Source organism: Hippocampus zosterae, chromosome 15, assembly GCF_025434085.1.
Source record: "Hippocampus zosterae strain Florida chromosome 15, ASM2543408v3, whole genome shotgun sequence".
NCBI lineage: Eukaryota > Metazoa > Chordata > Actinopteri > Syngnathiformes > Syngnathidae > Hippocampus > Hippocampus zosterae.
In genome coordinates this window covers 16,914,617-16,940,671 of record NC_067465.1, presented here as the reverse complement: position 1 = coordinate 16,940,671, position 26,055 = coordinate 16,914,617, and the positions used below count along the sequence as shown (strand labels likewise).

General features: G+C 45.8%; 3 protein-coding genes and 1 long non-coding RNA gene across 4 annotated transcripts in view; 2 read left to right on the top strand and 2 right to left on the bottom strand.

Moving 5' to 3' along the window:
* LOC127616808 (uncharacterized) overlaps positions 1-26,055 on the bottom strand; it is a 121,420-nt gene that overhangs the window by 22,138 nt on the left and 73,227 nt on the right. The gene's annotated exons all lie outside the window — the stretch shown is intronic.
* On the bottom strand, positions 473-10,120 carry LOC127616769 (E3 ubiquitin-protein ligase MARCHF2-like). The gene is made up of 5 exons (XM_052088584.1): positions 9,742-10,120; positions 6,154-6,435; positions 5,882-6,077; positions 3,480-3,689; positions 473-2,281 (listed from the first exon to the last, which is right to left on the bottom strand). Exons 2-5 carry the CDS (start codon positions 6,336-6,338, stop codon positions 2,126-2,128), a joined length of 747 nt encoding a protein of 248 aa, XP_051944544.1. The 5' UTR covers positions 6,339-6,435; positions 9,742-10,120; the 3' UTR covers positions 473-2,125.
* slc25a36a (solute carrier family 25 member 36a) overlaps positions 22,174-26,055 on the top strand; it is a 31,317-nt gene continuing 27,435 nt past the window's right edge. The window contains exons 1-2 of the mRNA XM_052088554.1: positions 22,174-22,650; positions 24,261-24,425. Coding sequence (XP_051944514.1) covers positions 22,610-22,650; positions 24,261-24,425 — 206 coding nt within the window. The 5' untranslated portion in view covers positions 22,174-22,609. The remainder of the gene's footprint in view (positions 22,651-24,260; positions 24,426-26,055) is intronic.
* The window catches only part of nmnat3 (nicotinamide nucleotide adenylyltransferase 3), a 266,385-nt gene continuing 264,009 nt past the window's right edge, over positions 23,680-26,055 (top strand). The window contains exon 1 of the mRNA XM_052088567.1: positions 23,680-23,684. The gene's annotated coding sequence lies outside the window, so the exon portion shown is untranslated. The remainder of the gene's footprint in view (positions 23,685-26,055) is intronic.

Below are 26,055 nucleotides of genomic sequence, written 5' to 3'. Positions count from 1 at the left end.
TCTCCTACATGAATGGAATACCTCCCCCACCACCACCTAAAAAAAAAAAAAGTCAAGGTCAGAAGAAAAACCACCACTCAGACAGAAGGCATAACCAACAAGGTGACAATCATCTCTTGAACGCATTCAGAACCAGTCACCAGTACAACCATGCAGCCTTGTGCCGACCTGTTCGCTTTGGCACCTTTGCAAAAGTAGAGAGGAAAGATCCACCAGTAGTGGGAAAAAATAAGATAATGACTAGTTTTATGGAGTTTGGCGTTCAATTCATGCAGGAGAAAATAATTTTTGAATATCTGTCCACTGTGGTGACCGTCATCCCCAGAAGGGTCAATTAAGATGTTTGAGGGAGGAATTATGCAGTGTTATCTAATACCTAAAACGCAGCAACAGCGCGTATTGCGTTCAAAGAGATCATTGGATGCACCGCATTACAGTGGAGACAACATTCAACAGAAACAAGACACCAGCATTCAAGGTAAGCCTACATTTCACAATGAGTTTGGGAGTCCCTCAAGCTTTATTGCACAAGAAACCAAATTTCCAAGGATGCAGCAGGTTGACACAAAATACTCACTTGCCCAAAAACTTGACAATTACTGTGGCGCCCTTACACAATATCTGCAAGCGTCAACACATTAGTTTGTCCATATTTGTTTTGAAATGGGATATTTCTACTAGTCATTCTCAATTCACATATGGTGCTTTACAAGTGAGGCAAGACAAACGGGGTTTCTTTTTTGATGGCAAGTTTCAAGTCCACAAAGTATGCACACTTGCTGCACCATTGTTTCATGTGCGCAGTTTGCATCTAATGCTATGATTGACTCTTGGGGGTGTAAGATTGTTGCCCCACTTCACAAGAATATTCATAAATACTCATTTCGACTCCCAAATCTGAAAAATTGTACACAAGATGTGAAACAATTTTTAAAAAGCTAACATTACTTTTAACTCAACTTGGCTTGCGTGAACCCCCACTACAGACCTATGGTTTGTAATGTGCAAAATAAATGGAGATGGGAAGCTTCATGACAAATAGTACAATTAGTAACAAATGAAAACGACATATTTATATATGTGTGTGAGAGAGAGAGGAGAAAAAAGGTGATTGTGATCACAATTTGATAGAAAACAGGGTGAGGGTCGTCACACAAATGAACATTTCTGAAATGTTTAAAAGCCATAAAGCAGATGAGGGGCTTTTCAAAAAATTCTAACAAGGGTGCTCGCTGCACCCAATGCCACAGACGGCACTATTTGTCTCAAAATGTATTTTCTCAATACACTTGTTTCCCCATCTTAAAACTTGCTTCCAAGAATGGGTAAGTTTTCCCCCCCATTGTTTTAGTTTCAAATTCTTACTAATTGGCAACATTCAAGTGCTAACGGCTTTACTGTCCCATTTTTTCCTTTTTTTTTTTTTTTTAAATACATAGCAAGAATTAATGCACACTGGAAAAAAGGTTCAACTGGGGAATAAAAATACAATTGGCGGGATGATCCCTCCTCTCATTCTGCAAAAGTCTGTGATACAGGGCATAGATTAGCGACTAATAGTTTCAAACTCAACATACTGTAAATGAACCCAACTGAAAAGTCAGGGTGGTAGCATCATTTGCCAAGGTGAAGATTGCCCATCTTAATAACCGCTAAATAGATTGTGATGGTGTGCGTGAGGAACCGTAGGTAGTGAATATGTTTCATATTATACTGTCGTAGCATGCTGTCAGTTATATCCTGCTACATTAGCTTACGTCTTAATATTTCATACCTTTGTCAAGAGACTTAACCGGGCTGGTTAGTCCATCTTCATTTGTTTTTCTGACATTGACAACTCAGCACCAGCGGTCCAGACAAGACGTTACCCAAATCAATCGTGACTCTGGCACGAGTTCATCCTCAAACCACATTTGTGGCTCGCCAATACTGTAGTTTACATCAAGTGCTTCAATACAAAGACAAAAATGGGAGAAAAATAGTCTTCCCCCTCTCATGATGGTCCATATGAAGTGCAAAGGTTCTTTAACAAGATTTTTTTTGTGTGTGTGGATTTTTTTTCTTTAACTCCCAGAGTGCTTCGGCTGGCTTGATTTTAAATATTCCCCTTGCCTTCGAGCCACACTCATACGATGGTCTCATCAGTCATTTTCTTTGTCGACTTGGTCGGCACAGAACTTTGGGTGGCGAGTATGCCTTTCATGTCAGGCATGAGCAGACGCACTTTCTGATTGGTCCTCCTCCACTCCGAGTACAGCTGACAATGGTAACGAAATGAAACCTGGGACAAGAGGTCACAGAGGGAAAAACGTAAACAAGAGTACAGTTCGTTTATCGGACTTGAAAGTGAGATTTTTCATGTATTTGAACTTCACATGAGCATTGACCTGAATTTGAGTAGAAATGGACTAAGCGCTGTTTTTACAACGTGAAAAAAACAAAAGGCAAAACAGTCAACCGAGATTGAGATTTTGGGGCTTATAAAGAAGAACTATACAGTGATAGGGAGGAAGCTGAACCAGGGAGCTTACACGTCAATGATGCACTGATTTGGAGAAGCAAGATATCCCCTTTTATGTTGTTTCCAGGAATTGTTTTCTGGTGAATGCGTCGTCTCATGCCAAGGTAAAAACGTTATTTATTTATTTATTTACTTTTGGACTTAAGTACATTTCCATTTATCGGTGCTTCTCCTTTTATCAGTAAATAAATGGATGGAATACTGTCATCCTCTGTTATGGTTTGCAACTAACAATGCTTCCGATAGAATGTGCAGAGTGGTCGAGCACGCAACAGAACTACCTTCGCAATGACAACATTGGACACCAATCCATTATGACCTGTGCTCGGTGCTAGCAAGAATACACGGATCAAGTAGGTAATTCCATTGTGCACAATTTACAGTCAAGGACAGCATCGAATTGCTAATAACGCTAGGCTAATAACCGTAGCCTATATAGCTTGCAATTACGATCTCGTCTAGTCTCCATTCCATGTCGGGCTGTTCGGGGGAAAACACTTTGCACATCCTCAGCATCTGGCTCGTACATGTATGGACCAACATAAATATTGCCAACAACTTACTGTTCCTCAAAATTCTTCAAACATTTGAATCCTCTCAGATAAGTTTAAAACAGCGCCTTCCAATTCCATTTCTGACTGGCTTTGTACACTCTCCATAATAAGCCCCGCAATTGTTATCTTTGAATTGATGTCACACTTCCGGGTTTGACACTCATCAGGATCTCTCTTCTGGAAAACTATTACTTTGTCAAATTTGCAAAATAGAAATTATTTTTTCATGCTTTATTTCATGTATATTGTTTGATTAATTGATTTGTGACATAAAAATATTTTATTTGGGATTTTCTAAAATTACTTCATACTTGACCTTTAAATGCTGGTTTCAGGGGCACGAAAAGAGATTAAGCACTTAAAATAACTTTCCATGTTGATGGGGGTCCAAGAATATTTATTACCAGTGTCCAGAGGATGTAGATGGTGAATAGAGCGATGGTTAGCGCGATGAGACCGACGGCCTCCAGTCTGCTCTTGAGCTGCAGGTGGTCCTGGGCTCCCCTCAGACACAGCCACCCCGAGATCGCTGCCAGCGGTGTGATGAGCAGAAAGCAGGCCATGTCGCACAATAGCGTGCGCTTTTCGCTTCGGGGGCCTGGATCCTTCAGCCACTGAAGAATATGCAAAAACCAGGAAGTACTTAGTCAGCTGCAGTGAAAAGGATACATTATGACTATGTCTAGGATTTATATCGACAGTCCCATTGCATTATGGGGATTTTGTAGTGGTCCGCAGCCCCCTAGCTCACATCTCACTAGAACGAACCCGCACCATGCCCAGCGCATCTCTCAACATTGAGCATGGAACAACACTACTCTGCAGTAACAATTGTATTTTTTTTGTTTGTAAATGGTTTAAAATGTCATACTTGTAATTATGTGAAGCACATCGAGTTACCTTGTGTGTGAAGTGCACTATATAAAGAAACCTGCCTTCCTTGCCTTGCCTGTGGTTGTCTGAAACTTGGCACCCATGATTGCAGGCCGTTTCCGATATGCTGCAGGTCACAAAACATTTTATGGCTGCGCCACAAATGGCTCCCGTGCTGTTGTTTGCATACCACTATTGGACAAGGTCTGATCTATATCGCAGTTCATCATTCGCGCACACGCTACGTCACTGATTTTGAAGTGATCATTTACTAAATGTGATGCCCTTATATGGGAAAAGGGAGCCAGTCACCAATGTACTTTTGAAGCCTCTATTATGACTGAACATCAGGAGAACAGTAAAACACAAGTAACACAAGTCATGCAGAGGCTGAAGTCAGTCACAGCTTTCCAAGACATTCTGCCTGCCTGTACGAGACAAATGCCTCAATGCAGACGCGACAGTTATATTCAGTATTTCTGTATGCTTTTATGCTTGTCTATAAACACGTTAACGTTTGTGTTTAAAATGTTTTAATTAGAGCTGTCAAACGATTAAAATATTTAATCTAATTAAAAATGCAACTGTCATAATTAACTCAAATGGACTAAAAAATTAATTGTGATTACTCACACATTTTTCATCGTTTCAGAATTTCCTTTTACATTTTTTGTCCTACTTTCCCCCCATTTTAATGCTCTCATCAACTTGGAATCATGAATCAGTTTTCTATGTGCCAAATGTAAATATTCACTGAAATAACAATTTCGATTTTCAATTTTACATGAACATTTCACTTGGAGCGGTTATTCACACATAATCTCTCACACAATATTACTGTCCATCAACAACAGTGAAAACAATACTTTGTCACACAACAGCTGCTTTAACAGCTTTTTTATAAAATCAAAACAGAGCAATATAACATTATAAAGTGCACATATAAGGTAAAGTAGTACTCAGCCTATAGTGCATTTAAACCATGGTTGCATACTTCGTTTTTCTCAAGTTTGCTTTGAACACAGCAGTCTGTTTCTGTATGTTTGTTGAAGAATGAGACCGTACACCAGTGTTCATTATGTGCCGCTGTATTCAAAACTGCCCGCCGTACAAAAAAAGCGCACGCACTTCCCACGTGCTGCTGGGGCAAACCATTCTGAAAGGGGGGCGGGGGGTCACTCCCCCTAACACAGTCAAGCTATGTTGATTGTGTTGGTCCTTCTTGCGCGGAAGTCTCTCTACGGTTTTTGTGTAGACCTCATTTCGAATGACTACACTTGGATCGATGACAACACTGGAGATGTTCTATTTTCGCTAGGTCGCTACCACTGTCAGACAAACACAGAGAAGCTCCACCCGCTCTATTTATATGGACGCAGAACATTGTAACCTTCCACACAAAATAGTTCCAAACAAGTAACAATCGTGTCAGTGGCATACATCGTATACATGTATGATAAAAAGAGAGAGAAGAACAGATAACTTTGGTCTTGTCAGTCGAGCAATCGGGCAACTTTTTAAAAGTAAACTTTCCATTCATAAACTCTAAGTATCCGTTTTCGGTGTCTTGTGCTGTGGTGGCTGGCAAAACAGACATGGGCGTTGACCTTTGCAGCGCGCTTGTTGTTTTGTTCTGGTGTATTTATAGAGCAACGTAACATCCGCTTGTGACGCGTGCCGCGTTAATCTCGCGAGAAAAAAATTGAATCCCATTAAAATTCATTTAAATTAATTCCAATAAAAACGCGCTAAACTGACAGCTCTAGTTTTAATCAATGGACCCGTTTTGAAGGTGGAGATGTTTTAAAAAGTGTGGGAGGGCATAACATCAGGCTTTATACATGGCCTCCATCTGGCATTTTTCTCAGGTCGTTTGTAGCTCTGGAACATCAGCGGAAGATTCAGTGTACCTGCTACCTAAAATCCTTCTGACCTGTGTGAGGGGTTGTGGCCTCCGCTCAATGGTGAACTCTGTGTGGCACAGTTCACAGTAACTGGTGTTGGAGGACGACAGCCACTTCTCCAAGCAGCTCTTGTGCACTTTCCCGAGTGTGCCAGTGCATTCGCACGGCGAGAGCAGCGTCTCCCCTCCGCCTCCCTCGTGGCAAATCCGACACATTCCTACATCACTGTAACACGTTTGAGAACATACCCGTGGTTAGAATGAACCCATCTAGACATTCATTGTCATGCTCCTCCTCTCACCTTTGTAGGCTCACAGCTTTAACAATGGTGGAGAGTGGGCGGCCGTCTTTAGCCGTAACCTTGGCAATGTACTGAGCCTGTGCAGTGGAATCAGACTCTTCGGAATCCTTGGAGGAGTCGGATTCCGTGTTCCCCGAGTAATCACATAGGGAGCCAGGGAGGTGGCAGCACCCTGACGAAGACATGGCTCAGCTGGGGATGACGGGGAGCAAGACGACAGCACAGGCAAGTTCTCAAGAAGATCTGAGAAGGTTCAAAACCCAGTTCTCGGCCTCCGTCCACCTACATATAATTGACATGGATGACAGCACCAAATCAATTGACGCAACATGCATGGACACGAGTCCTCCCCAAGTTAAATGCCCACTATTATCTGTCATTCCACAAAAAACTCACACGCAATCTTCTGTCATCACATGTGACATCAGCACACCATATGAGACTTCCACAAATCGGGCAAGACTTAAGCAAATCTCACCAAGCGACAGCTTGGCGGGCATCTCAACGCAAAAGTGTATTTTGTTTTGAACCACAAAGGAAAATGTATACACTTGAGTGGTGCCACTTGCCACTTCCATATCGCTCAAACACATGGGCAATTTAGAGTTTGCAGTGAACCAAACATGTGGTTATGTGGGAGGTCCCTGGAGTAGTCTTCAATGACAAATACAGTACGACATTTATAAACAACAATGGATGTGACAATTCAAGCTAGCATTATTGATGTGCCACTCAAAATTATTCCATTTGGGTTCATTTTCCCAAACAGTCATGTATTTAGTACAATTTGACTACATCTATCTATGCCAGCGACATAGAGTCATGGTGAAAAATTAAAGAATAGCATTGTGTGATTCATGAAACAGGCCCACATTTCATATTAAGAACATTTTGAAATTGAGACGAGATCATTTTCAGTACTGTATGTTTTGTGATGTCTTTGTTTGGTGGTGTGCTCTGAGATTTTTCTGATGTAAAATGTGTGCCTTGGATGAAGACGTTTTGTTAAACAAACACACGCACTCAAATGGGAGCCCATTCTCAAATGACAATGTGATAATTTAGAAAAATACAAATATTTGAATTCAATATATTAGTGATTCCCACCATTAGCGTGCATGAGAGATCATCAGATGCCGTGGGAAATGATCCAATTTGTCTTCTTTGGGCCGAAAAGTATGTGGTACAAATATGCATCTTTGTTCAACTATCGATACATGCGTACATTGACGGGCCCAACAAATGCTCTTCTGCTGAAGTAGAATTAATGAATAATTAAATATTGTTAATGTTTGCATATCATACAAAGTCCTTATAATTTTTGTGACACTGTTGTTCCGGGACTTTTCTAAAGTAAAATGGGTGTCTTGCCACAAACATGGTACACAAATTATCAGGTACCAGTACAATCAACATCAAGTACTGTACATTGCCCAAAAAGTCCAAAAAGGATTGGGGGTTTTTCGGTATAAAAGCATCCTTGAAATAAAACATCAAAGGAGATAGTGTTTGTGTGGCAGAGAAGATGACGCTTCGGTCATGTAATCGAAAGCAGCACCCGTAAAACGAACGTCAGCCTGTGCAAAAATGGCATGCTACATGCGGCCCGCATAGCTCACGACGAGTTTCGAGTTCATCTGATGAAGATGAACATGCTCCACGTCAGGGACCATCGCTTGGCAGAGCATTTTGTGCCTCCCGATGCCCCACATCGTCCACAAATCGTCTCCCCAGCGACTTCCAGCGATGACGGCAAAGAGGCTTCGCATGGCCGACGCCGAGCACACAGCAGCGATTTGCTGGAATCGTCTCGTAATGACGACGGTGAAGACGATAAATTGGAGAGCGATTTGGATCCCCATCTGTCAGACGAATACGTGCCTTCGGACATAACAGAAAGCAGCTGAGAGTTCTCGCCAGAGCCGCTGGAACAAGGAGGTAACTGCTGACTAGCTTGCAAGTTCCCATTCAAAACTTCATCACTTCTTATGCCTCATCAGTCGCTTTTATGCACCGCTACATTCCCTGCTATACTAGAAAGTTGCCAGTAACACTAATCATTTATGTACGGTTGATGCGTCTCGTAGATGTGGATGAAAATATGCGCCATAAATGTGCTGACTTGCGTGTTGCCGTAGGTTTAAAAAAACTAAACAAAAGCATGTATGTATGTGTGTGTGTGAGAGAGATGTTGAAATGTAAGTGGAAAGCAACAATAAAAATAAATAAATAAAGTGTGGTAATTGTACATACTTTTATAAATTACAGGTTGTCCAACCAGAAGTAAAAAGATGGTGACTCCTTGCTTTGGTGGTGGAAAGAAAGGTAAATAAAATTATTGTACCTCACTCTGCAGCAAGATACTGTATATTTGCAACTTTTTATGTTTCTATAATTTATAGGTTGTGCATCTGGACGTGGTGGGATGAATCGATGTGGTGGCAAACTGGATGCAAGCCAAAAACCATCCTCTCCACAGCTGCACTTTCGTTCATTGTTCAATTTGCACTTTTGTTTATCGTTCAATAGTTTTGTTAATTATTTTGCTACAAAAATATGATTTGTAATGTTCTTTTGTAGGAGGAACACATTATTGAGGTTTTTGAGCTGTCGCAAAAGCAAAAAATGATGCTTCAAATGCATGCTTTTACAAAAAGCTAATTTTCTCTGGATTTCTGCAGAAAATCTGCCTTTTCCATAAAACTTAACAGCTTTCTAATGGTGATTGCCAACAAACGGAGAAAGATAGAAACAAACTTTTTTTCTGCTGAAAGAAGAGAGTCTCACCTTTCTTTTAACAGGTTGCATGTATATGTAGCCATAGAACAGAAAATTCTGTGGGCCTTACAAATCAGTCAAAATTCAGTAAAATGAGATGAATTGAGGGGGTTGCTCCAGTGAAAAGGGGTGGTATTCAATGAGTTAAGCAATAGTTGGAGGTTGCTAAAGACCTTTGAAATTTCCCACGTATATAATTCTACACATTATTCGGGATATTTTTCCTTATTGTGCCAACATGTATAACTGTTGATAATAACGTGTGCTTATGGCAGCAGTGGGCTAGTTTGACCATCTTGGGTGTCTTGAAAGGCGCTTATAAATAAATTGTATTATTATTATTCAGTCAATGTGTACCGATTATTGGGGACCTGTGTTATGGTTTACCTGCATCATCAAATACAAATAAATCTTGAAACGAGAATGTTATCATACTGTCCATGTTTGTTTACAGCTAATCACACCTGATTTCGGTATTTCCAAGTAAATGTGTTGTTTTGAGCAATTTTCATAGCAGCCCCTGTTTTAATTGCGACACGAATGTTGTCTGTGATTCAGATGAGAATTCAGCAAGTTTTACAAGGGTGAACGCTAGGTGAGGACCCCCACCCCCCCGCCTCCATCCCACGACCACGACTCTACCCCAAATTGACAAAACACGACCCTCAGTGTCAGTCGCCAAGTGGCTACAAAGGCTAACGCCATTCCACCACGCAAAAACTACACCGAGCAATCAAAAGACACGCCGGCATTCATCGTTGCTATCGATAAACAGACAAGAAGACGTAGTGCACTGTGAAATCCACTCACCCTCCAGTCGCCCCCCTTCGTCGCTCGGCCTTGGCTTCCGTGGGGAAGCAAAACAGCATACGACGGGAAGCTAACTGCTCAGCCTTAGCCGCAAAAGATGACATTGACATCGAACCAAAAGCGGTAAATGAGAGGCAACTCGAGAGCCGAGCACACACATTGCAACGCCGCCATGGTTCGTCGAAGGTTTCCCCTCCTAAACGGTTATCGTTAAAAACGTATCAAGGGAAGCGGAGGTCTCGCCGACGGTTTCCAGACAAAGCTAGCGTAGCTAACGAGCTAGCATCAGGCAAGCCTCAGAAGTCTCAGCAGCCTCAGCTGTGCGAGGGGGTCACGTGACGCGAGGCTGACTTTGAGGTCGTCTTTTAACGTGGGATATTTTACGTCTTTCGCGAATACCGGTAGCCCCCAAGGCCGTGTTTGCGATTGCTTTTTCCGCTTTTTCAAAAATCTGTATTACGCATTTGTCATCCCTATGAGAGAAAATGGAACAGGGGGATGTCATCGAGCACGTCTTAATGATATAGTCTTTACTCTGATGATGTAAGATGATGAAAATGCCAGGCACAGTTTTTTGGAGGGGGTGGTAACTTTTTTGTAAACTTGTCATGACGTTTGATTAAAGACAAGTAGCAGGGGTACTTACTTTTTCACAAACTCACGGGTCATATAGTTGAAGGCAATTGATTTTCATATAATGTGTTTTCTTAACAAACAACATTAATTTGAAATCAGGAATGGCAAATCTTTATTTCCAGGTATTGTCCAGTTCATGTTCAGAAAGAACTTGCTAAAAATAAATGTTTGTGAAGCCGAAGAAAACGATCATTTCAGTACAGATTTTCTTCCAGCCGCTTCACACTCGGCTGCGAAACGCTCAAGTGAGAGTTGGAGAGCCCTGTTTGAAGGAGCCAACAGCACCACATCATCTGCAAAAAGCAGGGATGCAATAGAGAGGCCCCCAAAACGGACCGCCTCAACGCTTCGGCTGCGCCTAGAAATTCTGTCCATGAAGGTTATGAACAGAATCGGCGACAAAGGGCAGCCTTGGCGGAGTCCTACCCCCGCTGGAAACGATTCAGACTTACTACCGGCAATGCGAACCAAACTCTGACATCGGTGGTATAGTGACCGAACAGCCCGTATCACGGGGTTCGGTACCCCATACCCTCAAAGCACCCCCCACAGAACTCCCCGAGGGACACGGTCAAACGCCTTCTCCAAGTCCACAAAACACATGTAGACTGGTTGGGCGAATTCCCACATACCCTCGAGGACCCTGCTAAGGGTGTAGAGCTGGTCCACTGTTCCACGGCCGGGACGAAAACCACACTGCTCCTTCCTCAATCCGAGGCTCGACTTCCTGACGGACCTTCCTCTCCAGCACCACTGAATAGACCTTACCAGGGAGGCTGAGGAGTGTGATCCCTCTGTAGTTGGAACATAACCCTCGGGTCCCCCTTTTTAAAAAGAGGGACTACCACCCCGGTCCGCCAATCCAGAGGCACTCTCCCTGTTGACCACGCGATGTTGCAGAGGCGTGTCAACCAGGACAGCCCCACAACATCCAGAGCCTTGAGGAACTCCGGGCGGATCTCATCCACCCCAGGGGCCTTGCCACCGAGGAGCTTTTTAACCACATCGGTGACTTCAACCACAGAGATAGGAGAGCCCACCTCAAGAGTCCCCAGGCTCTGCTTCCTCCAAGGAAGACGTGTTGGTGGAGTTGAGGAGGTCTTCGAAGTACTCTGCCCACCGGTTCACAACGTCCCGAGTCGAAGTCAGCAGCGCCCCATCCCCACTGTACACAGTGTTAGTGGTGAACTGTTTCCCCCTCCTGAGACGTCGGATGGTGGACCAGAATTTCCTCGAAGCCGTCCGAAAGTCGGCTTCCATGGTCTCACCAAACTCTTATCACGCTCGGGTTTTTGCCTCGACGAAGCTGCGTTCCGCTTGGCCAGTCGATACCCATCAGCTGCCTCTGGGGTCCTACAGGCCATAAAGGCTCGATAGGACTCCTTCTTCAGCTTGACGGCATCCCTTACTGCTGGTGTCCACCAGCGAGTACGGGGGTTGCCGCCACGACAGGCACCAACCACCTTATGGCCACAACTCAGATTGGCCGCCTCAACAATAGAGGCACGGAACATGGTCCACTCGGGCTCAATGTCCCCCGCATCCCCCGGAACATGGGGAAAAGCTCTGTCGGAGGTAGGAGTTGAAACTCCTTCTGACAGGGGATTCCGCCAGACGCTCCCAACAAACCCTCACAATACGTTTGGGTCTGCCAGGACAGACCGGCATCTTCCCCCACCATTGGAGCCTACTCACCACCAGGTGGTGATCAGCTCCGCCCCTCTCTTCACCCGAGTGTCCAGAACATGCGGCCGCAAATCCGACGATACAACTACAAAGTCGATCATCAAACTGCGGCCTAGGGTGTCCTGGTGCCAGTGTAGATGCGCAGGGTTCAATTCCGGCTCTGGCCTTCTTTGTGTGGAGTTTGCATGTTCTCCTGTGTGGGTTTTCTCCAGGTATTCCAGTTTCCTCCCATGTTCCAAAAACATGCATGGTAGGTTAACTGAAAGTTCTAAATTCTCCCTAAGTGTGATTGTGCATGCAACGTTAGTGTACGAGAACATCAGCATGAGAGAATATAACAGTTGTCATACAGCCTGTATGTAGCGAGTTATCCTAACCATTGTGGAAGTGACAGTCACGTTTTAAATTCAGAAATTCAATCTGAGGATCTAACTTTAGGAGTGGTTTATGTAATAATTCTTTCATGTACAGTACCACTAGACTGCAGACATGTCCAGCTCTGGGCCTGGAGGGCCACTGTCCTGCCTATTTTCCAGCTCTCCCGCCTGCAACACACCTGATTCAGATGATCAGCTCATCAGCCAGCTCTGAAGCATTAGAACGATTCTGATGATCTGAATCAGGTGTGTTGCTCCTGGGAGAGCTGGTAAACAGGCAGGACAGCGGCCATTGAGGACCGACTTTGGACACCCCTGCTTAGAGGAAGCCTGTGTAGCTCTCGCGGGAGTCGTTACCCAACTTGAAGAATTGCTGCTTTTGATGAATTAATCTGGGTGACCTTGTGATTCCCATGTTTGATCATTCATTTCATATTTTCTTTATGATTAGAATTAATCGTGTTTGAAAACAGGAACAATGCCTTATGAGACAGACTTTAGCTATTTTAGCAACCCGGGGAAAGAAAGAAGAATTGATCACCAAGCAAGTTAAACCAGTGGTTCAAAATTTAATATGACTACCATTCGCAGGCTTCCTCTAGTGGTATGTGATTACACATACAGCACATTTGACAATAAAGTTGTATCCAATCCAATTAGAATCACAGGAATAAATGTTTGAACTGTATATCGTTAATTGAACTTTTACAGTTATTTTTTAATAGTCCAGTACATTTCTTAAGTACAGCTGAGTGTCACGTCCCGTGGTTGCCAGCAGAGGGCGGGCTTTCTGCCCGCCGTTTACACACCTGTCACCCATTAGGGAGTAATTGCTCAGCCTTTATTTGGACGCCCTGGCAGTCTACTCACTGCCGGAGAATTCCACGCCGTGCCAAAATTTCTCTCGCCCAATTCCTACTTGCATTTATTCATTGCCTCTTAGCCTTGTGGCTGTTATTACGCGTCGTTGTTCCTCTTGCGAGTAAAATTTATATTCATTGTTCTAATCTGACCCTCCTTGCTATCTTTTTCCGCAAGCGTTTTCAGTTGTCCTTTTATTTTATCCCTGGTCCCTATCTTGACCAGCGCTTTTTGTTATTCTCCCTGTCAGGTTATTTTGTGTTCGTTATTAAAGACTCCTTTTGTTATCTGACAAAATCTCTTTTTGTGTCTGCTATTTCGGGGATCCACTTCCTTATTTTGTTGTGCACGGAGCGATCATTCTATCGCTTCGGGCACAATGGATACATTGATAAGATTTTGTCCGCTCTGTCCCGACAAGAGCAACAGATGAGTCAGCAGGGCCAAGCCATCTCAGACACTCCGCGGCGCGGTTTCCATGCTGGCTCATCGGTTCGATGAGTTCGAACCCCGTTTAGTACGGGTGGAGGAACGGAGAACACCTCCCCCCGGGGTCCGTTCGACCACCCCTGAGGCCTGTGAGTTCCTCACAATGATGAGGGAGCCGTCACTTCCACACCCCCCACGTTACGGGGGTGAGCACGGGCAGTGTGGGCACTTTCTCCACAAGTGCTCACTCATATTCGACCAGCAACCGTCCGTCTACACTAATGACGCCGCGAAAGTGGCCTATGTTATGAGCCTAGTGACAGCAGCGTCATGGGCGATGGCGACGAGTGAAGCGAAGCCAAGCCTCCGGTCTTCGTTCCACGACTTCGTAACAGCGTTTCGCCGGGTGTTCCACCATCCCGTGCGGGGGCAGAGAGGTTACTTGCACTCCACCAGGGGAGGCGATCGGTGGCGGACTACTCGATCGAGTTCCGGACTTTGGCCGCCCAGAGTGGCTACGATGATTGGGCGCTGTGTGGACTGTTTCGTCGCGGTTTAACCACCCAGCTCAAGGACGAACTAGCAACCCGCGACAACAGTGCCGACCTGGAAGGGTTAATCGAGCTCACCCTCCTGACGAACAACCGCCTGAGAGAGAGAAACCGGGAGCGCGGAGGTGATCGGTTCCCGTTCCGTCATGCCACGTCCCGCGAGGAACACCATGGGGCGCTTCGGGCAGCAGGGCCCGGAGACCTCCCTCGATCCCGGAACATGGCCACCGCGGAGGAACCGATGCAGCTTGGTGTAAAAGACGTTGGATCGAAGGGGAGAAGGCCCCGATTCAACGATCGGGCTGTGTCTGACAGCGTCCCAACAAGGTCCTCACGCTGCTCCCAGCCGTCCGGAGTCTTCGTTCTCTTCATGTCCTGAGTACTGTGAGTCACGACCCCGCGCAGAGCCTCCCGAGCCTCGGCGAGTCGACTCCCGGCCGGGGCACCCTAAGAGACTAGAACTCGAAGGGGAGATATTTGGGGGGGTCCCGGTCGCTGCGGGTTAGGGCCCTGATAGACTCGGGGGCTGATGATTGATGGACACTAACCTCGCGACTGAATTGGGTTGTTTTATCGAGGAATTGGTCGATAAGAAGCGTGTTTGTGATCTCGATGGGCGCCTCCTGGCGGTAGTAACGCAAAGAACGGAACCACTAAAACTCCAACTATCCGGTAACCATGTCGAGCATCGACGGTTTTATTTAATGCGGTCTCGAAATGCTCCGGTTATTCTCGGTTTGCCCTGGCTCAAGACTCACAACCCCGTGATTTCCTGGGAGCGTCCGGCAATAGACAGTTGGAGCCGGTACTGTTATAAACAATGTTTAGGGGAGCATGAACGTGCCAGTGACGAACCCCCCGAAACTATCTGCCTTGATGGAGTGCCAGATTGCTATCATGACCTTCGTAAGGTATTCAGCGAGGATCGCGCACGCTCTTTGCCCCCGCACCGCCCCTACGATTGCGCCATAGACCTGCAGGCGGGCGCTCAGTTGCCAACCTCACGGCTGTATCAGGTGTCCCAACCCGAGCGCGAGGCGCTGACGGAATACATAAACAGCTCGCTCGCTGCAGGTCTAATTAGGCCATCGCGATCACCGTTAGGTGCGGGGTTTTTCTTTGTGGGAAAAAAGGACAAATCCCTGCGACCGTGTGTGGATTATCGAGGTCTGAACGACATCACGATAAAAAATAAGTATCCGCTGCCATTGTTGGACTCCGCCTTCGCCCCTTTACAAACGGCCATAATATTTTCGAAACTAGATTTACCCAGTGCTTATCATTTGGTCCGCATCCGGGAGGGGGACGAATGGAAGACGGCTTTTAAGACTCCACTTGGTCACTTTGAATATTTAGTTATGCCTTTCGGGCTGACAAACGCTCCCGCCGTATTCCAAAGTCTTATCAACGAAGTGTTAAGGGACAGCTAAACATTTTTTGTTTCGTCTACCTTGATGACATTTTAATTTTCTCCCGGTCGCTACATGAACACCAGCAACATGTCCGACTGGTGTTACAACGTCTATTAGTCGGCTCTTCGTCAAGGCAGAGAAATGTGAATTTCATGTACCCGTCATCTCTTTCCTGAGGTTTATTATTGAACAGGGCAAGTTAAGAGCAGACCCCAACAAGACGCAGGCAGTAACGAACTGGCCGATTCCAACTACCCGGAAGGAATTACAGCGCTTTTTGGGGTTTGCCAACTTCTATAGACGTTTCATTCGCGGTCACAGCCAAAAGGCGCTCGCGTTGACCCGATTGACGTCCGTTAAAGTCCCTTTCAGATGGGACCCAGCTGCGTACGCGGCATTTAAGACCCTGAAGGCGGCATTTACCAGTCCCCCCGTATTGCAACATCCTGACCCTGATTTCCCGTTCGTTGTAGAGGTGGACGCCTCGGATTCAGGGGTGGGGGCGGTGCTGTCCCAGCGTTCCCCGGTCGACCAGAAGCTGCACCCCTGCGCCTTTTTCTCTCGTCGACTCAGTGCTGCCGAATCGAACTACGACGTGGGCAACCGTGAACTGCTGACCGTAGTCGCCGCCTTACAGGAATGGCGACACTGGCTCGAGGGGGCGAAGGAGCCCTTCACCGTGTACACAGACCATAAGAATCTTGAATACCTCCATTTCGCCAAACGACTGAATGCCCGTTAGGCCCGGTGGGCCCTGTTCCTCACCCGGTTCGACTTCATCCTCACCTACTCCCCTGGGTCCAAAAACACCAAGCCCGACGCCCTTTCCCGTCTCCACGACCCCGCAGAAAGGGACCGGACTCCGTAGGCCATTCTCCCGGCCCAGTGCATCGTGGGGGCGTTGAGATGGGAGATTGAGCAGCGCATCCAAGCAGCTCTGGATGGGGTCCAAGTTCCGACGGAATGTCCCACGGGGAAGCTGTTCGTGCCCCCACCGCTACGTTCGGAGGTGTTGCAGTGGGGGCACGGGTCCAAGGTGGCATGCCATCCTGGGGTGAACCGGACTGTGCAACTCATTACCCAGCGGTTCTGGTGGCCGGAGCTCCGGAAGGATGTGGTGGATTACATCAGTGCCTGCTCCTCCTGCGCTTGCGGCAAGTCCTCACATCGGCCCCTGGCGGGGCTGGTCCAGCCGTTGCCCATCCCTCCTCGACCTTGGTCCCACATCGCCCTGGACTTCGTTACGGGCCTTCCTCCATCCCGTGGGCGGACCGTCGTCCTCATGATCGTGGACCGATTTTCCAAGGCCGCCCATTTTGTGCCTCTGTCCAGGTTGCCGTCTGCGCTGGAGACCGCCGACCTCCTTGTCAAGCACATCTTCCGTCTCCATGGCATCCCGATGGACATTGTCTCGGACCGGGCGCCCCAGTTCGTGTCCCGTGTCTGGAAGCGGTTCTGCTGGTCCCTCTGGGCCACGGCAAGTCTGTCCTCGGGATATCACCCCCAATCCAATGGTCAAGCTGAACGTGCCAACCAGGATCTGGGCGGCCCTCCGCTGTGTGTGTCTCCACCGTCCCTCCTCCTGGGCCGACCACTTACCTTGGGTGGAGTACGCGCACAACACCCTCGTCTCTTCAGCCACTGGTAGGTCCCCCTTCATGTCAGCCTACGAGTACCAGCCGCCGCTGTTCCCGTCCCAGGAGGGACAAGTGGAGGTCCCTTTGGTGCAGCACCACCTCAAACGGGCCCATCGCGTGTGGAAGGAGGCCCGGGCTGCACTATCCCGCACGGCGACCCGGAACCGGCAGATCGCGGATCGTCGTCGGCGCCCGGCACCTACATACATGGTGGGACAAAAGGTGTGGCTGGCGACGAGGGACCTTCTCCTGGCCGGCACGTCTGCTAAGCTGGGGCCCCGATTCACCGGACCTTTCGAGGTCGAGTCCGTCATCAGCCCCGTCGCGGTCAAGCTCCGGCTACCGGCCTCCATGAGGGTTCACCCCGTTTTCCACGTCTCCCTGCTCAAACCAGTGACCTCCAGTCCCTTGGCTCCTTCTCCCACTCCGCCCCCTCCTCCGCGGGTCGTCGATGGTGACCCGGTGTACACGGTTCGAGCCAGGATTGTAATGGTAGTCATTGTGGTGGTTCCTGAAGAGCTAAGCATTTACTAGGGTCATACTCTGTGTTCAAAGTTTGCAAACCAGTAAGTTGAACAGGGTCTATTTTCGTCCCATCTGCCTTGACCTCATTGTATGCCTTGCAGAATAGTTAGTTGCAGCCCTGATCAGGGAGCAGCCCTGATTCCCTTTGTACCCAAACACTGATAAAGAGCAGCGCTATAGTGCACATGTCCCATGCCCATACTGTAGACACACATCATCACATGCACGCGTGTTTGCGTTTTGCTGCCCCACTCCTCTGTTTGGTCAAAGTTCAACAGGAATCACGAGATACCACCTCTCTGGAGAATATCATGAGACATGTGTTAGTGGACTTTATCATGACTGAAGGGCACGTGTACACGCAAGGCATTTTCAAATCAAGTACATAGTATTTACAACAGAAGGTATAACTTTACAATGTCCACTATAATTAGTGCCATTTTTGTGATGTCCTATTTCAAATGATATAACCACAAACGTTTTGCTTGACAAAAAATTGATATATTCAACCATTTTATCATTGTTTGCCACTGTCCGTCGCAGTCTTGCTCCTTGCCTAATGCTGCAGATATTTGTCAGCACCACAGTTTCCACAAATGACTTAACACCCTGTTCGGTGAAACAAAGATTTGTCTCTAAATACCTTATGCATGTTTGAAGACAATTGCTGAAATCTTATACAAAATCTGAGAAATGAGTGGTACTCATTTCTTGAGATAAAGGGATAAATTGTTTTGAGGTGGGCATGGCTACAACAAAGCCCAAATAATGTACGCCGTTCACTTAATGCAAGCGGATTTGTTTGCGTCAACGATTAGCCAACGTAATCGCACTGTGCATTTATAGCAGCTAGCTAGCTACAGTATGCCTACAACCCAAAAATGCAGGTTCCTTTCGGGTGGTCTGCTGCTGTTGCATTTACAGGTACTTAAAAATTGTTTTTCTCGTCACAAGTTGGTGGCTGAAGCTTCATATTACAGGAGTGAAATGCGTGACATGCATGGATCAAACATTTTTTTCTGGTGCATTGGACTGGATATTGGGGTCGTCTGAAATATCACAGAGATTAACAGGAAGATCATGAGTCACTTGTAGCTTTGGACATTTGGAAAAAAGGCAGACTGATTGCACAAGTTATTCACAATGCTCGGTTTTCAATAACTGTATAATTCACTTGCTGCAGCTCAGTCTTGTGATCTTGAAAAGAGTTCCCATGCGAAGCAATTCAAGGTAGTAAATCCGTTTTGGGTGCCCCAACATGACTGCTGCATCTCTTACACTACAGTTGCCTGTAGAGTTAGATATGACATCACAAAGTCATAGTAGACACTTTATACTGTACTTCATTCAAGGCGCAAATGGAGACTCAACCTTAATTGTGGCCACCTTTCAAATACACAAATTTCAGCGTTCAATCAAAAGTTTTGGATCGTAAGACTACCATGACATTTGTAATTTAATAGATGGCACGATAGAATGTGAATGCTGAAAACGTGCACATGACTCCAACTTGCGATACTCTGCTGTCAATTACAAAACTGTGGATCTATTCAGTGGCATTATTGAATCAGCAACTAACTATTCTGAGCGCGAGTCTCTCAGCTGATGTGACTGGTTAGCGTAACTCGTGAAATTACATTGCCATTGAAGGGCAATTCAGTGAAAATAAATTTGATCCTACAACAAGTGAATTATTTTTGTTTCATCAGTACACCAGTGCCGATATGTAAAGTGTGTACTTTTAAAAAATGACACGACATAGCATCCGTCTATCTATTCATCCATCCATCCATTTTCTCTATCTCAACATGAGTAGCGTGGCGGGTGAGCGGGAGCCTATTATGGATTACTTTGACCAAAGAAAACCCATGCGGGCACGTGGAATACATGCCAACTCCACACACGAAGGTGGCAGCCAAAATATACAGTATCTACATACATACATATATTTAAAAAAAAGAAATCCTCGTCTGCGGCCCGGTAGTTCAGTGGTTAGCACGTCGGCTTCACAGTGCAGAGGTACCGGGTTCGATTTGCATGTTCTCCCCGGGCCTGCGTGGGTTTTCTCCGGGTGTTCCGGTTTCCTCCCACATTCCAAAAACATGCGTGGCAGGCTGATTGAACACTCAAAATTGTCCCTAGGTGTGAGTGTTGGCTGGCAACCGATTCAGGGTGTCCCCCGCCTACTGCCCGAAGACAGCTGGGATAGGCTCCAGCACCCCCCGCGACTCTATTGAGGATCAAGCGGTTCGGAAGATGAATGAATGAATGAATGAATGAATGAATGAATGAATGAATGAATGAATGAATGAATGAATGAATGAATGAATGAAATCCTCTTCTCACCCCTCGGGTGGTGTCCGTCCACATTCAGCTCGGGTCCTCTACCAGAGGCCAGGAAGCTTGAGGGTTCTGCGCAGTATCCTTGCTGTTCCCAGCACTGCACATTTCTGGACTGAGATGTCCGATGTTGTTCCCGGGATCTGTTGCAACCACTCATCTAGTTTGGGGGTCACTGCCCCGGGTGCTCCGACCACCACGGGCACGACTGTCACCTTTACCTTCCAGGCTGTCTCCAGCTCCTCTCTGAGCCCTTGGTATTTCTCGAGTTTCTCGTGTTCCTTCTTTCTGATGTTTCCATCACTTGGGACCGCTACATCCTGTACAACGGCTTTCCTCTGCCATTTATCCGTGATCACGATATCTGGTTGGTTCGCCATTACCATCTTGTCAGTCTGGATCTGGAAGTCCCACAAGGTCTTCGCTCTGTCATTCTCCACCACCTTCGGAGGTGTTTCCCATTTTGACCTTGGGGTTTCCAGTCCATACTCCGCACAGATGTTTCGGTAGACTATGCCAACCACCTGGTTATGGCGTTCGATGTGGGCTTTCCCTGCCAGCATCTTACACCCTGCAGTTATGTGTTGGATCGTCTCAGGTGCCTCTTTGCACAACCTACACCTTGGGCCTTGTCTGGTATATCTGGGCCTCAATGGCTCTGGTGCTCAGGGCCTGCTCCTGAGCAGCCAGGATGAGGACCTCTGTGCTGTTCTTAAGGCCAGCCCTCTCTAACCACTGATAGGACTTCTTGAGATCAGCCACTTCAGTTATGGTCCGGTGGTACATCCCATGTAGGGGCTTGTCCTCCCATGATGGTCCCTCTTCCAGCGCCTCATCCTCTGTTCCCCATTGTCTGAGACATTCTCTGAGTACGTCATCCTTTGGAGCCTTCTCCTTGATGTATTCATGGAGTTTGGATGTTTCATCCTGGACAGTGTCTCTCACACTCACTAGTCCCCGGCCTCCTTCCTTTCGGCTTGCGTATAGTCTCAGGGTGCTGGATTTGGGATGGAACTATCCATGCATCGTTAGGAGCTTTCGGGTCTTAACGTCCGTGGTCAGAATCTCTTCCTTTGGCCACCTTATTATTTCTGCAGGGTATATGATCACTGGCAGGGCATAGCTGTTTATTGCCCGGGTCTTATTCTTGCCATTGAGCTGGCTTCCTAGGACTTGCCTCACTCACTGGAGGTATTTGGCCGTAGCCGCTTTCCTTGTTGCCAGTTTGAGGTTGCCATTGGCTTGTGGTATACCGAGGTACTTGTAGCTGTCCTCGATGTCTGCTATTGTTCCTTCAAGGAGTGAGACCTCTTCAGTGCGGACTACCTTTCCTCTCTTAGTCACCATCCGACTACATTTCTCAAGCCCGAATGACATCCCGATGTCGCTGCTTTATATCCTGGTTGTGTGGATCAGGGAATCCATGTCCCTTTCGCTCTTAGCATAGAGCTTTATATACACAACTTCTGCACAACGTGCTAACCACTGGACGACCGGGTAAAAAGCAAGATGGCAATACATGTATATTAAAAAAAGAGAGACTGAAAAACTGTGCACTCATGGCGAGGAAAGGAAGGACATGTTTGAGATTTGACATTCCGAACAGGCCTGATGGTTGACTACAAATTAATTTGTCGACCCTCAAGCTATAGTTTACGGACCTCCTGGATCCGGGCAGCTCAGTTTGAAAACGAGCAGTTTGGTTTCCAATACAGTACAGTGGTTAGGTGAAGCGACTGTTGCCACACTTCAAAATCAGCTGATTTTCCAAAGAAATTATTTCTAAATGATTGTTAAAATAGCAGTGCGTCAAATTAAAAATGTATATCTGCCTTTAAGATATGATCAAAAGCTTTCCCATTGGTTTAATAATTTAATTGTTGAGCATGTGAACAATGCGTGATCAGGGCGTGACAGACCTGACGTCCGCGTCCAATTGACCAATCCCCGCCCGTGTTTCTCAGCCTATGAAAGTTGAGTTAAGAGTGTGAGGTTTGCCCACTGTCTGCCGCAGCGAACGAAGCAAAGGACACAATCCAGACGAACGAGTGCATGTTACATATAAACGTCTGTAGTAGAGGACATTTGCTCTCAAACGAAGACGCTCGCGGTGGTTCGCGCCATTTTCTATGATTTAGTAAGAAGACGCTAGCGAGCGAGCGCTGAGAAAGGCGACATCGAAGCAGAGGGCCCTGAGTGGGGTGCAAATCGCCTCGCCCGCCGCTGGGTCATCATCAGCAACCGTCGTCGTTGTGTCCAATCGACGTGGGCATCCCCACGACGGCAAACATATATTTGCGAGAAGACACAGGGCACAGCAACCAGTATTTACTATTATTTTTTAAATTGTATTTTCATTTTTTGCTCCTCTGCCGCATCCCGGACTTTTGCTGCCTAGCAGAGTATGCTAAATAATGAGCCAAAGGGACACACTGGTTCATTTGTTCGCTGGGGGGTAAGTTAAAGAACATCTCTTGACCTCCGCGATATTAGGCTTTTAAACCACGTTGTAGCGCAATAATTGCTCAACTATTAAGATTACCGGTACTTTGTATTATATACAGTAATCATGCTATTTGTTCGCTGGGGGGTAAGTTAAAGAACATCTCTTGACCTCCGCGATATTAGGCTTTTAAACCACGTTGTAGCGCAATAATTGCTCAACTATTACTACTTTACTACTTTGTATTATATACAGTAAGCATGCTACTACTTAGCAATTTTGCGTGGAGTTCACTTTTTACAGTCCAATACAGAAAAAAATGAGAGTGATTTGACTGACTTTTGTTTCTTTAAATGGCCGCACTTCCGGCGTAAACGAAAAATCAAAACGTATTAGGCTTATCCTCTGAAAGGTGTTGTGTGGTTATCTTGAATGGGAGTTGTGCAGTGTATTTTTCTTGGGGGCCGGGGGGGGGGGGGGGGGTTGGCAGGTTTACTACATTTGATATTTATAATTCTGTCTCTCTCCCTGCCTCACATTCTATATTTCCATGCAAAATCTTGGTAAAGGAAGACGATATAAAGACAGTTAAACAAATAATTCCTTCGATTTTCTGCAGACGGGTCTGACGACCCTTCCCTAAAAGCAATGACAAAGGCAGGTTCCTCTTTCCCCAAGTGCTGTGACTATTCTTTTCTTTTGCTCTCATTTGCACACAAACCCATTGGAATTCAGAGAGAGCCATTTGTTGACGAAGCACCTCGGGAGACCCCTCACAAGGAAATGTAGCTTGAGGTAAAAGCAGAATCCCGTTTTTTTCCTTTTACAAGTGAGCTCACGGTCCCTGCACATGCAGCAGTCAACAGTGCTCTGAAAACTAGGCTAAGGGTCAACATTGCCTTCGCATGAATGTGGGTCGCCCAGTGAACGGTAAATATAGCTGGTGCTACGATGAAGAGTGTGCACTCTTGCTGCCTGCCAACAGGATAAAAGTCAAGTCAACAGTATTTATAGAGTACTTTTAAACAGCCATCGCTACATACAAAGTGCTGTACATGGAGCAATTCAACATGCACAATAAACAGTAAGACAAATCGGTAATAAAGGCGGTAGAAAGTCAGCGCACAATACCTTTTTTTATTCACATGACCTGATTTAAAGCATATTCCAGGTTTCCCGTCAATTCAGTCGTCATTTTGTGCTAGCAGAGTGAACGAGTAAGGATGAGCCAGGTTAATAGAGAGTTGTTGGAATACAAATATGTTACTGAGATCCATGGTTTAAGTTTTGTTTCAGGACATAGTTTACTTCTTACTAATGGGTTCAGTGAAGGTCAGCGCAACCCGATCACCAGTTTACCAAACTCATTTCGTGTCTTATATAATATGCAGATAAACAACAATACAAATCATCAAATAATCAAATGTTGTTCCGTTAGAATTAGTTTCTGTTAATCTGTGTTCCTAATCAACTAAAAGTTGTGCTATCTTCCATTTGTCGGTTGTTCTAAGTAGGTGATTGCTAATACAAAATGTTCATTTCACCGTAGCTCCCCCACCATTGTCCTGCTTTGTCTTACCATGATTTCCACACTCAACGTCGTCTCTTGGGTTTCTTGACAGATGTGGGGGTACAGTGGGTGCTATTTTGACGTGTCCTCTGGAAGTGGTGAAGACCAGACTGCAGTCCTCCTCTGTTACACTTTACATCTCTGAAGTTCAGCTCAGCACTGTAAACACAGCCAGCGTCGCCCGCGTCACTCCACCAGGACCTCTGCACTGTCTCAAGTAAGGCTCGTCGTGACAAATGTCACAAAATAAATTGCTTGGAAATGTGATGGCATACAATGTGCCTAACAGCGTTATCGCACTATAAAATTGACACTGGTAGTCAAATACGATGTAACATTGTCCTGGCAATTCATATTTATGAATCGGCAAACTGCATTATGAAAGTGTTTCATGTTTTCGTCCTGGAAAACAAACAATAAAGCCCTTCAATCTATTCCGACAGAAGCCTAATGCAATCCATTGCGAAACTGGTGTAAATCCATACTGTCGGGGAAACTCTGAGCTTGGTGATAAAGCAGTATTGTATAAAGAGGAGAAACTGAATCTGAAAAAAACTTTTTTTTTTTTTGACAAGTACAGTATGTAAGAAAACCACTGTCGTACTACAGCAAACCTCAATATCAAAATATACATTTTGGATATAAACTTAAGTAAAGCCTCATTAAGTGTTGCTGTAATATTGATACAAGGACCACTGTGCAAATGGTTGTATCAGTTAAAAAGCGCCAAGTGAGCAGAGCAAATGCAAGTCAATGTGAACACGCCATTTCATTTTTCGGATAGAATTGAAAATCAATGCCAGGCCTGAGGATTTCAGAAATTCACAGGAACCATTTTTCGGTTCCGTTGGATCACCTAATCGGAAACCACAGTAACTAATTTTGGGTTCCAGTCTCACACGGCAAAGATTAACTTAGTGGTAATCATTAATATATCAATTACTATGAAATACTATGGCCATCAGAAATACAATACTTCAGTTCTGGCTATATAGCATGGACCACAAATAAACCTGACACTGTTAACATGATTGTATGTGTGTGTATGTATTTATATAAATAAACATAATATCAATGGCTACTCACCCCCTTTATTAATACAAAAGCATGTAATAGGAATTGAATGATTAAAAGATGAAACTTTAAAAAAAGACTTTATGACAATATATAGTCTTATCGTATTGATATGGCTTGATGTCCACTTTGCAACCCCAAGACGACGCACTGTGTTATCTACTATCAGTTTGACCAAAGAATCTACCTCACGTCATCGTTAGGCCTTACCGACAGTTATCACTACACCTTATGACAAATGTTTTATTCATAAAGTTACCATGTCTACAACTAGAAAATGATAGAATAACTAAGACTGTTTCATAATATATTTCACAGTGATTAGCCTTTAGGTCAAATGACCAACTTTAATACGTGCCTCGGAATTGTGCCTCCCGTTGAATCTCTTTAGTGTTTTGTGTGCACATCGCACGAGAGCTTAGCGATACGCCCTTCTAGGGATGATTCGTATGAAAAATCCGACTGGCATCCCCATGACGCAAGTAAAACGCCTTTCGATGTTTTTTTTCGCCGCCATGTCAATCCGTCATCCGCGCGCTCAGCGCAAGGATGAAAATAGCAACCTGCACGCACACATTAAGTTTCATTCATTCATCTTCCGAACCGCTTGATCCTCACTAGGGTGGCGGGGGATGCTGGAGCCTATCCCAGCTGTCCCCGGGTAGTAGGTGGGGGACACCCTGAATCGGTTGCCAGCCAATCGCAGGACACACAGAGAGGAACAACCAACCACACTCACACTCACACCTAGGGACAATTTGGAGTGTTCAATC

What these genes read in the sequence shown, in the direction of transcription:
- LOC127616769 (XM_052088584.1), bottom strand. Translation starts at nt 6,338, where the DNA reads ATGTCTTCGTCAGGGTGCTGCCACCTCCCTGGCTCCCTATGTGATTAC. An exon ending in GGCCACAACCCCTCACACAG is followed by an intron (nt 3,690 to 5,881) that starts GTCAGAAGGATT and finishes CATATTCTTCAG; the next exon opens with TGGCTGAAGGATCCAGGCCC. An exon ending in TCTACATCCTCTGGACACTG is followed by an intron (nt 2,282 to 3,479) that starts GTAATAAATATT and finishes CTCTTGTCCCAG; the next exon opens with GTTTCATTTCGTTACCATTG.